Consider the following 16,559-nt stretch of genomic DNA (forward strand, 5'->3'; position numbering starts at 1 on the left):
CCCTTCCACGCTATCGCCGGAAGCTGCTTCGCTTTAGGAGGGAAAGGGCCTCTGCGGGCCACCGTAGAGCGGTCTCCCTGGGTCTCGTTTTTCATTGGCTGAGAGCAAAGTGGGAGGGCCTCCGAGGAGTCTGAGGAAGAGGGCGGCGGCGGTGCTGGTGACTGAGCCGAGCCCAGTGACAGGATGGTGAGGATGGCAGCTGCGGTCACCGAGGCCTGGCTCTCGGCCGGGGTGCTGCGTCGTAGGGAGCCGCTGGGAGTCTCTGGGCGAGGGTTTGGGCGATCCCGGCTCCCCAGGGGTGGGCGCGGCCCAGGCCGGGCCTGGGGAAGGCCCAGGGGGAGGGTAAGGGAGCGGCCACTTCTGGATGCGGCCGGCTCTGGCCTCGCACCCCCGCCCCAGGGGCCGGAGGGCATCCGGGAGGGAAAGGGGCCCCTCTCAACTGCGGGTCCTGTCACGGGACGCACGCGCCCGAGCCGGGAGAGGCCTTTGGGCCTGTGCTCCGACCGTGCCCGAGAAAGGAGCGCGGTGCCCCGCGTCTCCACCTCCCGCCGGTTGCGGTGTTCGGGTGCAGAAACGGGAAGTGGCGAGCGGAATCCCTCGCCCGGTTGGGTTTGCGGTCTAGGGAAAGGGGATAAAAAACGATCCCTTTCGCTCCTGAAACGTTGCAGCTGCCATTGCACTGTGTGTGGTAGCAGGCTCTCAGAGGACTGCATTTTGGGCTCTTCGAATTGCTGGAACTGCTTGTTTACTTAGGATGCTGCGGCCTTTTGGAGTAGGGTTCCTTAATGATCTGTGAACTCCGTGAAATTGTGTGGAAAAATTTGAGAATCTGTACGTTTTTCTGGGTTAAAGGGCCAGTGTTGGTGCTAGTGGGTAGTCTGGGGAGCTTTACTTTCAGTCATTCATGAGATCGCCCCAGGCTGCCACCATCACCCTCTCACCCCCAGGAGGCTGCTACCCCTAAGACCTTCCTACAAACACCTCTGAGAGCTGCTGCTGCCGAGGACTCATAGCTGTAATGTTTTCAAAGGCGCCCTTGGCCCCCGAAAAAGTAAAGAACCGTATCAAAAGGAGTTGATTCTCTTGGTATTTGTGTTGGTGAGGTTTAACTGTAAAGGAACTTTTCTTTTTGAGGGATATCGATTGCATTTTTAAGATTATCACTATTCGATGACAAACATAGCCTTCGAGGTGGCTTATAGACGTGACAAAGATTTATGGAAAATACTTCTTTATATAATGTAAAAAACCTTGATCTCACTTTTGATTTTTGCTTCTAAACAGACTCCAGTTTAGAGCAATTCGTTTTACCGTAATTTTGAGACAGTGATCCCTGGGAGAAGAAGAAATTTCTTGACATGTTTCTGAAGTTTATTTTGAGAGGTGAACACTTTTTTTTAGGGTAATTGTACTGGCACATCACCTTTCATGCCAAATAGAAAGAACTGGGCAAACTTTAGCATTAGCCCATCATTTTATGAGTAGAAGTATTTTATTTGGCAAAGGAGACTAGAAACATTCAACACTCAGAAGTATCCAGAAGTCTGCATGCAGCAGATTCAGGTGTGGGGAAGGTCCATTTTTATCTCGAACGATATGTTTTTCTCATCTTTATTTGGTGACTTCATCACTTGATAATGTATTCATAGTGCTGTGTTAGATCGTCTGTACAAAGTAACGACCAAACTGCAACATAGTTTTACAACTAGAATACAGAGAATTAAAATCAGTAGACTGAGGAATAATTAGGCCATAAGAATCTAGAACACGTTAGCTTTCATTTAAGCTATGACTGATGAAATTTCTAAACTCTCTTATAAAAATCTAAACAAACAGGTAATGAAAATGATGAGCGTCCATATGGAGATTAAGATTAGGAAAAGAAAAAATTGACGAAGTATGTGTGCATGCGTGTATGTGTCACGTTTAAAATACAGCAAATGCTTCTTTTGGTATTTTGAGCAAAGCTGATTTTTAACATTTTCTTTCATAACACTCAGAAATCATTAACAATTGTTTGCATATTCATTTGATATGTTTTTTTTGTTCTTTTTTTGGTTGGTTTCTTTTTGTTGCTTTCTTTTAACATTGGTCATGTTTCACCCTTTTTTTTCATTCCCCCTGTCTGCAATCAACTTCTTCATTCCACTAAGGCTGGGCACAGAGTAAGTTTCTTCTCTTAGCTCCTCCTAATAATGGTGGTTGGGTGTCTGATTACTTTTGTAGTCTACCAAGTAGGAAATAACCAAATCCTATGCTTTGATTGGGTTGGGTCTTTATTTGAATTTAACAAGACTGCCATTTCCAGGATCTTTTGCTGTCTTAAAAGACTCTATAATCCATGTCTAACCTGAACTGTCAAAGTGTGGAATTTGGACAAGGACACTCCTCAAAGTATGACATTTGTAGTGTGACACTATTTCCCTTTTAACTTTGTCACCTGCAGGAAACCAGTCTTAGTTAGGATCCTTACTAATTTGAAATAATTTCTGTGTGGTCAATCATACAGTTACATCTTTAGAATGCTGATGGTCTGGGCACACAGGCCTAATCCACAGTACATTATAAAATTTAGGTTATCAGTCATTATAAAGTATCAGGTCTTACTAATGTTCTTTCTAGTTCATTCAGATTGAACAGCTTATTCATTATTAGCCCCAAACATTTTCAACCTTTTATAGGATATACCCTTTTATGAGTTTGAGGTTATTATTTTTTTTTTAAATCTACTTTTTACCTTTTTCTCAAATGTCAGCTTCCCACATTAACTATGCGCTTCAATCCATATCTGAAGGGATCCCCCTCTAAAGATGAAGTGTGTTCTATCTCCAGGTACTTTTGTATTGATTACCAATGAAGGTTGAAACTTCATGTGGTTTTTAGTTTTACAGATGTTTTATCCATCTGGGTTGAAATAACATAAGTCCTTGAGCAAATACCAGCTGGATCTACTCTTTATAAAGAAGAAACTTATTTAACAACTTCTTTTAAAAGTGCGCTAATTTTACTGCAGTTAATCTACATCCTGTTAAGTTCCTTTCCTTTATAATCATTTTGATATTTGTTGCAAGATGAATCAAGTTTGCTTTAATAATTTTAATTTCACACATTGTTTTTTATTTCAATTTACAAAGTTAGTGGTGACGAAACTATTTTCTGTTTTATCTTATTTTAGATATTTAATGTTTTCTTTGATAATCAGGAATAGTTGTGCCTTTTTTAAAAAGAGTTAAAGGACATGTACATTTATGGATGGGACATGTGTGGGAAAACATTGCTGTCACAGAATGAAGGTGCTTATACTAATCAACATGAAGAAATTGACTGTTGTCCTTTGGAGGGCAGATATTTTTAAATGACCTTTTTGACAGTAGTCTGTTAAATGACTGAATGTTTATATGTAAAATCTTTAAAATTAAAATTTTACAGGATTGAGATTTTTTTATTCCTTTATAATTAAGGGCAGGTTTTTGGTCATCTAAGACTATGTTGCAACACTAAACCACCTCCTACTAAATTCATCACTTATTTAGCTGATCTTTTTAATGCTCTAATACACATGAAAGATTATGTGAAAATGTTATTTTAAGTTTGGAAACTAAACTGAGGGTACATAGGCAATTTAATCTAGACAATAAATATATGACAGTGAGGATTTCTAATAATGAAAGAGAAGATCAAGATTATAATTCAAAAGCAAATGTTTGCCCTATTGAAACTTTGTGAAACATAAGCTGTTTTTATTCCTCTGTAATGTGTAGCTAATAGTTTTAAGTAGCAAATATTGTAAATTTTGGCTATTGTTCCTCCAAATAGTTGTCAGTCTAGTAAACGTAAATTATAGAATTAAATTTTTTCTCTATCATTACTTTTTTAAAATTAATGTTCCTGGAATCAATACATGAGATTTTACATTATAACTACAGAAGTATGAATTTCCATATCAGTCTTCCAAAATTCCAAATTCCATAGGGCCCAGTAGTATATTTTTCATTTTGCAATTTTGTTATTCAGTGAATGAATCACTTTAGAAAGCATGATTTTATTCTTAGTAAATAGAATGATCTGTATTGTGTAGCATATCTGTTGGTGAGCAAACTAAAAAAGATTGATTTAGGACAAAGTACGTTACCATATGTGTGATATGTGTGTTTAGTCATGATAAGGAACTACATGAATAACTTCTGTTCTTTTGTGTTCTTGAATCCCTGATTAATTTAAAAGGAGGGTTATTGGAGGAGAGTATCTGGTTTTGACACTGTGGTTAACATTACACCTTGTCTCACCTTGACACTTTCAAGTTGGTGTTGGTATTAGGAGATCTGCACATCCCCCACCGGTGCAACAGTTTGCCAGCCAAGTTCAAAAAGCTGCTGGTACCAGGAAAGATTCAGCATATTCTCTGTACTGGAAACCTTTGCACCAAAGAGAGTTATGATTATCTCAAGACTCTGGCCGGTGATGTTCATATTGTGAGAGGAGACTTCGATGAGGTGATGTATTTCCCTTTCCTTCCCAATATTTCCTTTTCTTGATTCTCACTTATAAAGTTTTATTCTTTAGACCAGTATCTCAACTGCTAAGGTCTTCCCCCCCAAATATAAAATTACTAAACATACCCCTTCCTGTTTGAAAATCACTGATTTTAGACTGCTCAATAAACATACTAAAAATACTTGTTCTAACTGAATTGATGTGGAGTAAAAGTGGTTTTATCAGTATTTTTTGTAGTACTATCATTTAGTTTATAAAGGTTTTGTTACGAATTTCTTACCACCACCACCACCTCAATTACCGTGTTCCAAGGACCATATCACTTTCCTGCATTCCACCTCCCTGACTCAGGCCACAGTTTATTCTCCAAGTAGCAATCAGAGTGATCCATATTTTATTGATTTCAGAGAGAGGAAGGGAGAGAGAAAGAGAAGCATCAATGATGAGAGAGTCATTGATCAGCTGCCTCCTGCATGCCCGCTGCTGGGCATGGAGCCCGAAACCCGGGCATGTGCCCTGACCAGGAATCAAACCTCAATCTCCTGGGTCATAGGTCAGTGCTTAACTGCTAGACCATGCTGACCAGGCCAGAGTGATCTTTTTTAAGTGAGATCACATCACTGATCTGTTGAAGACCCTACCCTAGCTGTCGCCAGGGTTAACTATGAAGGGGCATGAGGGAGTTTTGAGGAGGTCATAGAACTGTTCTATATCTTGACTATGGTGGTACTCACATGACTGTATGCATTTGTCAAAACCCCTTGAATTGTACACTAAAAAGGACAGTTTTACTGTATGTAAATTATACCTCAATAAGCCTGACTTTAAAATAGAAAAAAATAAGTTTGAAGTTCTGGGGTTCCAACTTTGCCATTAGCAAGGAGATTTCAGGCAGATTGCATCCCTTTCTGGCCTTAGTTTCCTTCTATGTAGATAGACTGGAATAGATTTAAGACCCTCCTGCCATTACTAACATTGTAGGATTTAAAATGATAAATCTCCTTCTAGTATGAAAAATTTATTTTGTGTTTCTGGGAATATAAGCTTTTTCATGAATTATTTAACTTCATTGGTGCTTTTTCATGGGGCTCCTTTATACCAAATGGAATGGCCATAGTATCCTTTTTTTATAAGTGGATTTTAAGAAGAGTTTGGGTAAACTAGAAGTGGCACCGAGGTGAAAGGCATGGGGATGAGAAGGGAAGGGGCAAACTTCTTGTCAATAATTAGAATATAGGTCTGGTTTGTTAAAAACATTAGGGATTCTGTTTGTGTTATAGTAAAGACAGTTTCAGTAGCAAGAATTCACATTTTTGTTACAAATTTGCTAAATTCAGACCCTGGAGCCATGCTACCAAGGGTTTGGATCTTGGCTCAACCACTTAGTAACCTGTGACTTTGAGCAGGTCATTTTAACCTCTCTATGCCTCCGTTTCTTTCATCCATAAAATGGGGGTCAGAAGAGAATCCACCTCTTAGGATTGTAAGTATTAGGTAGGTTGATATTTATAAAGCCCTTAGAATAATGCCTTTTTCATACCACGTACTATGTGTTTTAACTATAATTATTTTAAGCCATCTATATAACTATTAAAGCATGGGGTATAATTTAAACACACCCTAGCTTACAGGTCATATGCCTAGGATTCTTAGGTAGAGGAAACTCACAAATTTGGGGGAATAATTTTCTACAGCATGCCCAAAAGAATCCATGTTCTATAAAAATAAGCACAAGAAGGGATTGCCTGAGAAATTCCATTTATGTTTGGAGCATAGCTGCAGCCTTAGAGACAGAAGAAATCAAATGTTTAATAAATATGTTGGTTGTGGAGCAAGACATCCATATGGGATCAAATATTTAAAAGCCAGTGGTTTTTTAAACATCGGTATGTCTCTTTATTTTAGAATCTGAATTATCCAGAACAGAAAGTTGTGACTGTTGGGCAGTTCAAAATTGGTTTGATCCACGGACATCAAGTCATCCCGTGGGGAGATATGGCCAGCTTGGCCCTGCTGCAGAGGCAGTTTGATGTGGACATTCTTATCTCAGGACACACGCACAAATTTGAAGCATTTGAGCATGAAAATAAATTCTACATCAACCCAGGTTCTGCCACTGGAGCGTATAATGCCTTGGAAACGTGAGTAGTATGTAATTTGGGAATCCGGGGGTTTTATCAACTTAATAATTGCATGTGTAACATTTCACAAAAGAGAAGTGCAGGCACTTAAATACTTAGAGCCTTTCTGGCCGTCTTCTTTTGGTGATCATTCTTTTAATATGTAACCACCAGGTTCCTCCTTGAATCCAGATTGTCATCTTAAACTGAAATTTGTTGTGCTGCGGCTTGTTAGTACAAAACACTGAAATTACTTATATTTTCTTCCAGAAACATTATTCCTTCATTTGTGTTGATGGATATCCAGGCTTCTACAGTCGTCACTTACGTGTATCAGCTAATTGGAGACGATGTGAAAGTAGAACGAATCGAATACAAAAAATCTTAAAGCCAGGCCTGTCTTGCTTTTTCTGTTGTTGTTGTTGTTTTTTTAAATTCCCCTGTTCAAATCAAGTAATTAAACATTTAAGAGCCACAAAACTGTATCACTTTTATAATATTTTGCAGTAAAATGTATCATCATCTGTTAATACAATGTCTGAGCTTCTTGTAAACTAGAAGAATTTATTTAGTTTAAGTATATGATTTCTATGAAAAAATGTCCACCACACAGTAAAATGGTCACATGTTAAGAAAAACTTGTCCTTGTAAATATCTTCAAAGTTGATTATTTAGAACTTTATTATAAAAATAGTGCATGAGGAAAGGAATCTGGACTCTCTTGTACACATTTTTCTCTTATCCAGTAATAAAATTACCTTTCATTTATACTTTCTTGATAAACTGTTTTAATTTTTAAAAACCATAAAGCAGAGAGACCAAATGGAACTGTGGGCAAGGATTAAAGTGATGAGATGGATGAGATGACCTGTCAGAGCCCTCTCATTTCTTAGAACATCCTGGGTCATAATGTTGGACTCGGATTTCATTTTCTAAATAATATGCCAGATGGACATATTAAATTAGAGATTCTTCACACTGTTGCTTTAAATTGCCCTATTCCTATTTTCCAAGTTTTAACAAAAAAATTTTTAAGCACTAATGTTTAGAAGGGAAGCACAGTAGAGTGAATATATAATGTCAAGAATCCTCTCATTAGTACGGCTACTCCCAACCTAGTCTAGTTTGAGAGGCCAAGTGTTTATGTGGCAATTTTCATAAAATAGGACAAACTGACATTTCGATTTTTAAAAAGTTGTATTCAAGCAGCAAATATTTATTCGGCATCATCTTTGCAAGCCAGGGTGTTCTCTATTAAATGCTATGCCATATTATTAGGATATTTCAAGAGTTTTCCTCAGCCCAATCAAGAAAACACTTGTCGGATATTCTAATGTTGCTGTTTTAGGACTTACTGTAAACAGAGAGAATTACACATGGTATTGGCCAGTTTTAAAGAAAAAATGATTCAATTTAAGTGACAAAAATTTTAATCGTATTTAGCCAGAAAGAAAAGCATATATTTACACATAGACTTTATTACACAAATATCATTGGAACGTGGAACTACATCAAACCAATTACATTGCTATAAAAGTTTCTGAACAGACCAAAATTACTTAATGACTGAATGGCGACTAACAATACTGCCCTAGATGTAGAGATGACACAGTTCACAACCCCTACCCTACCTTTGGCACATCATCAGTACACAGGACCAGACTGTCAGGTTAACATCAGATGCTCTCCCTGTTCTTCGATCGACATTGACTGCATACACTTACTGAGGAGATCTTCCTTTTTCTCTTCATTCATGTATGATTCAAAGTCATTTGTGGAAACTGAAGACAAAAGAAAAAGAGTTTATAATGTCTGTTTTGGAAACAAAATTGTATTTCATCCTGGAAATTAAGATTTGTATGTAAGAACCACCTTCAAAGTGACCTACCTTATTAATAAACCTTCAGCAAAAACAGATTGCCTACCATTTTAAAAACTTAACTGCCCCTTCCCCCAAATCTTTTTTTTAAAATAAGATGCCCAGTACTGTATTCTAGCCAAGTTATTGTACAGCAAATTCTGTTACTAAGTCTTATTTCCCCTTTGCTTTATTTTTATTGTTGACACTATTGCGGATGTCCCCATGCTCCCCCACCCCCAGAAGTTACAGTTTCAGCGTTCTCCATTTTCTTTAAGTTCCTTCTCACCTCTCTTCTCTTGGGGGTCTTAGGGACCTTCCCCCTACCTGGGGTTTCCTCCAGCTGTTCTTTTTGGAATCAGACTTAAACCTTCACCCCTGCCGTTTCCCTCACTTCTCGGATAGGCAGAGTGGTATTTGGAGCAGAGCCGAGTGGCGCTGTCACCCAGCAAAGGGATACGGGTTCAGAAGGCCTAACTTCCCTACTTCTGTCCACTTCCCGACTCGCTGTGGTGGCGACTAGGAAGTTACTTAACTTCCACTTAATCCTTTCCACTTTATCAATTCTGAGGAATACTGAGCATTTGGTCTTCATCTTTTGCCTTTTTCATGTTGTGCTCGTCTGCAATTGTACAAGGATCCTTTATGCCGATCCTTCCCAAGTCTGGATTTGTCTGAGCTGCTCTGTCGCCTGCTTGGCTTGCTTCCACTGGTTTGCTGAATATTAAAATAGTATTGGTGACAGTAGCCCTTTGTAAACCATTTGATGCTATACAAACTATGTTGTCCATCCAAAAATGGCACTACCTCATAAAATAAGTGCTATGGCTTGAAAAAGTCATGTTTTTGTGAATCTGGGTTCTGATAAATTCTCTGTTAAGTCTCTGGCCTTGATATTACATCTTTATTTAGAATTAGAAATACCTCGAATCTTACTCTGAGCAGTGTGTTCTTTTAAACGAAAGCAGAAATATATTTCATGTTTAGTTTTATTTGGAGGAATAAAAGCAAGTTACAGTCTAAATTTTCAATGTCTTCTGTAATAGAAATTAACCTATATTGGGTTTAATATTTTTTAAGCATAAGATCTTTAAAAATGTGTATTTTTTAAATTTCACATTTACCTGATTGCATGAAGAGTCTGCCTGGTTTTCTAAAAATCTTCAGCGACTTACATCTTGTTTTAGACACATATCCAGTTTTTAAACTGTAAGAAAGAAAAGCATCTTAATTGGAACCAGCAAAGTGAACAGCTGCCTAATGCATGTGGAAGACTACACAAATTCTCTTTATTAAGCTGCAGATATCACCAGAGATCCTTTCAGCCCCTAAATTCTCCTGTGAGTTATTAACCCTGACATGCAAAGCTAACTATTGTGGGGGCTGAATAATTAGGCCTCTTATCTCTTTTTCCCTCCTGTTTTGTTTATGGATTCCCCTGTGCAGAAGCAACCATACGCTTCTCCTTTTGTGAGGGTTTGCATCCTTCTAAATTTGAGTGGGCATCACTGGAAAGGGTGGTCTTCCGTATCTCTGGCTGATCAAGAAATGTTGACAGTTCCCCCAAATAAGTTCTAAAAGATGTGGTGTATCCCAGCCAGCTCAGTAAAGAGGCCATAAGATAACATCCTTTTGTGCTTTGTGTCCCACCTGCTCTGAACTTGGCAAAGTCAATATATCAGGGAACACAAGCTTTAATATCATATAGCTGCCCTTCAAATAAATGGGGGTACGTTTCCCTCCTTTTGAACAATAAGAAACAGACCCTCCTTTGTTTCTCACTGGTCGCCAAAGGGAATGCTGTGTGATCATTTCAGGTGCAGACGCAGCTGCGACGTTGGAAGGCCCCGAGTCCTCTCTCTCCAGTTGGTGTCGCCATGTAGTGCAGGGGTAATGCTGCTTCTGGGAGTGCCGAGCGCTGAGGCGGCTCCTGGGGTGAGTGAGGACACCTGCCACACAGATCGCCTCCGTTAGAGGACCCTCTCATTTCTTGTGACGGCCAGTAGGACACTGATTGCAGGTGCACCTGCCTGGCTTGTGCGAGCTGTGCTGGACCATGTGCGTGTACTGCCTCTTCATTAACACCCTCAGATAGTTCACATGACAGATCTCAGCAATGCTGCACACATAATGCTCCTGGCCTATGGTGAGGTCTGGACGCTAAAAGACAGAACAAGGTTCATAGGCTTTTATCTGAAAGGACGAATGTTCAGCAGAGTCGGACCATCTGTACATTTTACTTAAGCAAAGTCAACTGTCTTAATTTGGCCAAGAAGAGAGAGAAAGAAATGGCCATTTAAACTGTACAAGTGACTCTGCTTTGGCGTTTCCACTCAAGTGATTCAGATGCCCAGGGAGGGTTGAGGACCACTGCCCTAGACGAAGAAGGAAAATATGAATCCACTGTCAAGCCAGTGAGTCGTGTGTGTGTGTGGGGGGGGGGTGTGTTTTTTCTTTTTCATTGAATTTATTGGGGTGACACTGGTAAATGAAATTATATAGGTTTCATGTGTATAATTCTATAATACAATATCTATTGTATTGTGTGTTCACCACCCCAGTCAGTGCATCTTAATTCCCACGTGCCTCTCAGTGAGTGTGGGCTTCTCACCTTCTATAAAGTGTAGTATCTAAAAGCAACCCAATTCCTCTACTTAGTTTAACTACAGAAACAGTCTTTTCTAGCACCAGAAAAATAACTGTTGGACAGAATGAGAGAGAGTCTGATGGTCTCTTGATATAAGTAATTTCGACTAAGATTTTCACTGTACTTGCTGATTTTAGAAGTTAACACTTAAAACACAAGACTCCACTACATATACATGTACACACGTACGTACACACACACACACACACGGTTTACTGAACTGGATAGATAATAGTCCAGAGAAAACTCAAAAGTTTGGCCAGAAAATCATTAGCAAGCCTGATGTGCATTGCCCTAGAGAGGCTACTCTGGCAGCTCTGATCTTTAATGGGTAACACAGGACAGCAGTTGTGTGAAAGGCTTACTGCCATTTTCCCTACTCGCTTCTAATGCCGTCCTTGAGCAAAATCTTTGTGAGGTTAGGTTTCCACCTCTAGAATGGAACCTTCCTCAAGCACTTTTTTGTTTGGGGTGGGGGCAGAGAGAGAGAAACATTGATTTTGTTGTTCCACTTATATATGCCTTCATTGGTTGATTCCTGTATGTGCCCCGACTGGGGATTGAACCCGCAACTTTGGCGTATAGAGACGATGCCCTAACCGAGCTACCTGGCCAGGGCCTGACCTCTTTTCCCTTAGATTGTCAAATTTAAAAAATAAAAAAAAAGACAACAGCCAACCCAACAATAGCCATCTGGTGTGAATGAATAAAAATTATATCTACTTTTTTGGGTCAGATCTGCAAAAAATCATATTTTTTGGTGTGCTGCAGAATTTTAGTAATTCGTTCATGTGTGCCATGAGATGAAAAAGGTTGAAAACCACTGCTCTAAGTAGTTTATCTTCAATAAAAAGTTCAGCTCTGAATACAAAGAGTACTGGCATGTAAATAAAGTATTGGTAGGTAGCTGGCATACCTTTAGAAAGGACACATCTGTCATTGATTTAGGGATGTGAACTGTTTGAATTTGAGGAGTTTTCCATAATTTTGGTAGCTTGGCTATGTGTGAGTTCATTTTGTGTCCATCTTTGATTCCATCTGTAGGCAAGGACATTATTATGTGAATTTCATGAGAAAGACCGGCTCAAATTAATTATTAAGATCTATGTATTTAAGGGTCAGTGATTATTCTGTAGTAGCATGAGTCTGTTGATAAATTTTTAATTGATTTGAGAGAGAGAGAGAAAGGGAGAGAGAGAAATATCGAAGTGAGAGAGAAACATTGATTGGTTGCCTCCCACACGCAGCCTGGGGATGTGCCCTGACAGGGAACCGAACCTGCCACCTTTGGTCTACAGAATGACGCTCCAACTGAGCCACACCGGCCAGGGCAAATCTGAAGAGACTATATGATTTGCCATTTGGTTTCAGACCACAAAAATCTAAGATATTTATAGATAAATTTACCATATATGTACCATTATATATGGACAGTATTTTGAACTCAGCTGGGATACAAGCTCACACTTCTTTTTAGTTTATTTTATGTCAGATCATACTAACCAGGAATATACATGCAGGCTTTGCACTTTAAAGATTGACAATGAAATTTTATCATTCGGCTTTAGTATACAGTTTAAAAATTCTATTCTGTATTAGACTAGATAAAATAACACAAATGTAATCCCTTTAATGAGGCAGCGTTCAAATAAAAAGCTTTGCAGAAATTTATCAAAACTACTTTTTGACACAATTTCAGTTACTTCATTGTTTTAAATACTGATATGGGTAGATGAAAAGAATAACCTTTCAATGAAAATAAAAGTTGAGACATATTCCCAGAAAAATGGAAACTAGTTTTCAGTTTCCGACATACTGAGACCAGTAACTTAATTTAGGCTATAAACTTCAGTAGCAGTTAGGGGAAAAGCCGTATCTGGCAAAATTTAATCAGGAAATAATTCTTTGTAACACCTCCCTCCTCCCCACACACCTCAGGGAGCCATTCATGTGCTATCATGATAAATTAGTTTGCATTTTCTTGAGTGATATAAATGGAAACACATATTTTATTTTTGTTTGGCTTTTTCATGCAACATAATTAATTTAAAATTCATCCATGTGATTATAACAATAGTTCCTTTTATTATAGTTCCTTTTATTAGGAACTAGTTCCTTTTAATAGTTCCTTTTATTGGGTTATATTCCATTGCATGTATATATAAACTATAATTTGATTACACATCCCCCTGTTGAAGGACATTTGGGTTGTTTCCACTTTGGGGCTATTACAAATAAAGCTGGCAGGACAGATTTTAAGTTAAAAGTTTTTACTTAGTAAAGTGAATTAAATAGCACGGTTTTGTTTTTATTATTATTGATAACAAAGGCCACTATAAATTTACATATTAAACTTTAAATTTATTTCTTTAAGATTTGAGCAAATATATATGGCATACTGAAAGACAGACTAGTTTGCCAACAAATAGAAAATCATCTGGAAATTGTTATTATGACCCTTAAATCATAATTTGGAAACTGTAATAATAAAATACTAATTTGACATTTCAAAAGTTTATCTTTTTAAAATCCTTTCTCAAGTCATAAATGTGGGCTGATTACCTAAGAATATATATTTTGTGTCCCTGCTAATGTTTCTGAAATGCATATAATAGCCTGGTCTAAAATTTAGTTTCTCAAAAGCTTGTTAGCATTTCTTTACAGATAATGCAACATTTAAAAATAATAATAATAAATAAAAATAATTGTTAAACTCAACAACAAACAACCCAACTGAAATATGGGCAAAGGATGTGAATTGACTTTGGATGTCTCCAAAGAAGACACACAAATGGTCAGTAAGTGCATGAAAAGATACTATCACTAATCACTAGGGGAATCAAAATCACAATGAGATGCCCATGAGGATGCCTATCATCAAAAAAAAAACAGAAAATAAGTGTTAGCTAGGATGTGGAGAAACTGGAACCCTGTGCATTGCCAGTGGGAATGTAAAATGTGCAGTTGCTATAGAAATAGTGTGGCGGTTCCTCAAAATATTAAACATAGGATAGATGGCCATGATTCAGCAATTCCATCTGAAAACCACATTAATTAATATGTATATTTATATGTGTATGTGTGCATTTTTATATCTGTGTATAAAATGTGTGTGTTTTTCCTAGGTAACTGTCAAGACTATAAAATTTCCTAGGAAAAGCAAAGTGAATCCAGGTTCACATATCATTAAATTGAAATTGCTCCCTCCCCAACATTAGATGCCTTTTGGGTCTTACCCTCTTAACTCCAGCAGCTCTATCCTTTACTCCAAGGAAGAGGAAAAGAGCAGCATTAAGAAATATTTTAGGTTCTTTGAAGTTACTCAATTTAAAATTTTTCTTTCAATCTGTGTATAAACCCCAGGCTGTGCTCTGTGCTTTTCAACCAACGTCAGTTATAGACACAGTTTTCCGATTCATTGCTATTTTCAAGTACTGTTTTTAAAATGCTTGATGTAAGACATCTTACTGGGAGACAAAGAACCTGCTGATTGTTCTCTGAAAAATCTTAAAGACTCAGTTCACCAAGGAGGGTAATAACATCTATTTTAAAAACTCCATTGTGTGAGTAGTTACAGCAAAATTGGCTTCTCTGAACCATGTCATTTATAGGTATTATCTGCTTTATATGCTCTACTCACCAGTACCTTTGGAATTCTGGTAATAAGAATGTCCAGCTGATCTGTTAAAAAAAAAAAAAAAAAGGGACAGGTAATAACTGACAGCTTTATAAGCATTAAAGAAAGTATTTTAAATGGAAAAAAAAGGACAGTATTGCACATGCTTTATACTTTTCATGTTTCCATCAGACTTAGAATTTCTGTCTTGCAAACTTTTTCCTGTAATTCTGGTTATATCCTAATGGCTCCAGACTTATTCAAAGCGAGTTATCTGAGATTTTTACCGTATTAGACAGGATTTACTTTAAGCCAGATTTCGTCTTAGTTTTATAGCCTCCTAATCGAATTCCTACACCCAGTTCAATAAAGTAGTTTGGGCTTCTAGTTAGTGCTATCCATAATGTTCTCTTGTTTCCTTTATTTTTAATAAAATAATTTGACTATGGAAAAGACTATCTTGTTCTTTTATTATATATAATTAAGGCGTCCTACAGCGAAGTTGGTTTGGGATATTTCTAGTTTTGTTTGTACAAGTTTTCTTCCTTTGGCAAATTAAAGACAAAACACCCTCCCTTCCTTCCAACTCCCGAGTTCATTCGCCCCCTGACATACTAGGATCCAGCACTGAGATGAACAGGAAAGAAACACAAGACCCCATCCCATCTTTAAGAAGTCTTCGAGCCACCCTGGATTGAAAAGAAAACAAAAAGGCCCTGGGCGCAGCAGGAGCCCTGGCTGCGAGCTGAACTGGAGAGGCACAAGCAGCAGCCCTGCTTTAGGGGTAACGGAAGAAAGGGGTGAGGAGCGGCCGCCTTCAGCAGCGACTTGAGCAACTGACTGTCTTCAGCATCCAGGCAAGAACAGTAAAAACCTGCTCGACAGAAATGAGATTTACGAAGAAAGGAACTTGTGTGTAAAGAAAACGTCCAAGATCAAGCGCCTCTGAAATCCACCGTCGTGCTTCACCGCCGATTCTGAATCCCCAGGTGACACACAGGTGGCTCAGGTGGCCCACAGGGACCTGATTCACTGACTCGGAAGCCCTGGGCTGAGCCAAGGACTCTGCTCCCGCAGCCGCCCCCCCCCCCCGCCCCCCCTGCGTTTTAAGTGCAGGTGCTGGCGGCCCGGCTGCTTTTCCAGCAGGTTGCGCAGCGCCCCCTCGGGGCAAGACAGAGGCACGCAGGAGACTGTCGCAGTCACCGCGTTGTCATTGCCCCAAACCCTCCTCCTCGGAGACCCCCTTCTGCTGAAACAGCGAGTCGGCTTCGTTTCCCATCCCGGCCACAACAAAGGACCTCCCCCCTCTGCCTTCAGCGCCCTGGGGATCCGTCGACGGCAGCGCCAGCTCCCAACCCCTCCTCTACCAAGGGGATCACGACCCAGGGCCGCTCGCATCCCCCCCCACCCCTCAGGGCCCCGCAGCCTCACCCGCCGCCGCCGCCCTCGGTCCTGGCCGCTGCGGGCGGCTCTGCGGAAGAGCTGCAGTCCGTCCAGGCGGACACGGGGCCCTGGCCGAGCATCTCCCACCGGCTGCCGGGGCCGCCAGCTGCGTCCGGGAGAAGCCTCCCCCTCTTTCCCTCCCGGGTCAGCACGCTTGCGTCAGGTCGGGCGGTATTGGGGGGGTGGGGGGAAAGGCGGACGCCGGATTCTAGCCCCCCCCCCCCGCCCGGGCGCGCTACGGACACTGCCCGAAGAGCTTCGGCAGAGCGGGGAGGGCAGATCCCCGATCCCGGAGTTAAATTGGGGGAGGAGCGGGAACTCTTCCACTGACTACGCGTTCGCACGTTTGCATCTCTTTGCGGGAACGGATGCGTCACGGAA

General features: G+C 39.8%; 2 protein-coding genes across 2 annotated transcripts; one reads left to right on the forward strand and one right to left on the reverse strand.

The window, feature by feature from the left end:
- Positions 1-157: 157 nt before the first annotated feature.
- Positions 158-7,007, forward strand: VPS29 (VPS29 retromer complex component). The gene is made up of 4 exons (XM_016203069.2): positions 158-186; positions 4,302-4,493; positions 6,400-6,635; positions 6,885-7,007. The coding sequence occupies exons 1-4, from the start codon at positions 184-186 to the stop codon at positions 7,000-7,002; spliced, it is 549 nt and encodes a 182-aa protein (XP_016058555.1). The 5' UTR covers positions 158-183; the 3' UTR covers positions 7,003-7,007.
- A 678-nt stretch (positions 7,008-7,685) lies between these two features.
- Positions 7,686-16,284, reverse strand: FAM216A (family with sequence similarity 216 member A). The gene is made up of 5 exons (XM_087828713.1): positions 16,167-16,284; positions 14,760-14,800; positions 10,238-10,421; positions 9,597-9,679; positions 7,686-8,395 (listed from the first exon to the last, which is right to left on the reverse strand). Exons 1-5 carry the CDS (start codon positions 16,256-16,258, stop codon positions 8,280-8,282), a joined length of 516 nt encoding a protein of 171 aa, XP_087684839.1. The 5' UTR covers positions 16,259-16,284; the 3' UTR covers positions 7,686-8,279.
- Positions 16,285-16,559: the final 275 nt, after the last annotated feature.

This window comes from Miniopterus natalensis, chromosome 20 (assembly GCF_054644295.1).
Source record: "Miniopterus natalensis isolate mMinNat1 chromosome 20, mMinNat1.hap1, whole genome shotgun sequence".
NCBI lineage: Eukaryota > Metazoa > Chordata > Mammalia > Chiroptera > Miniopteridae > Miniopterus > Miniopterus natalensis.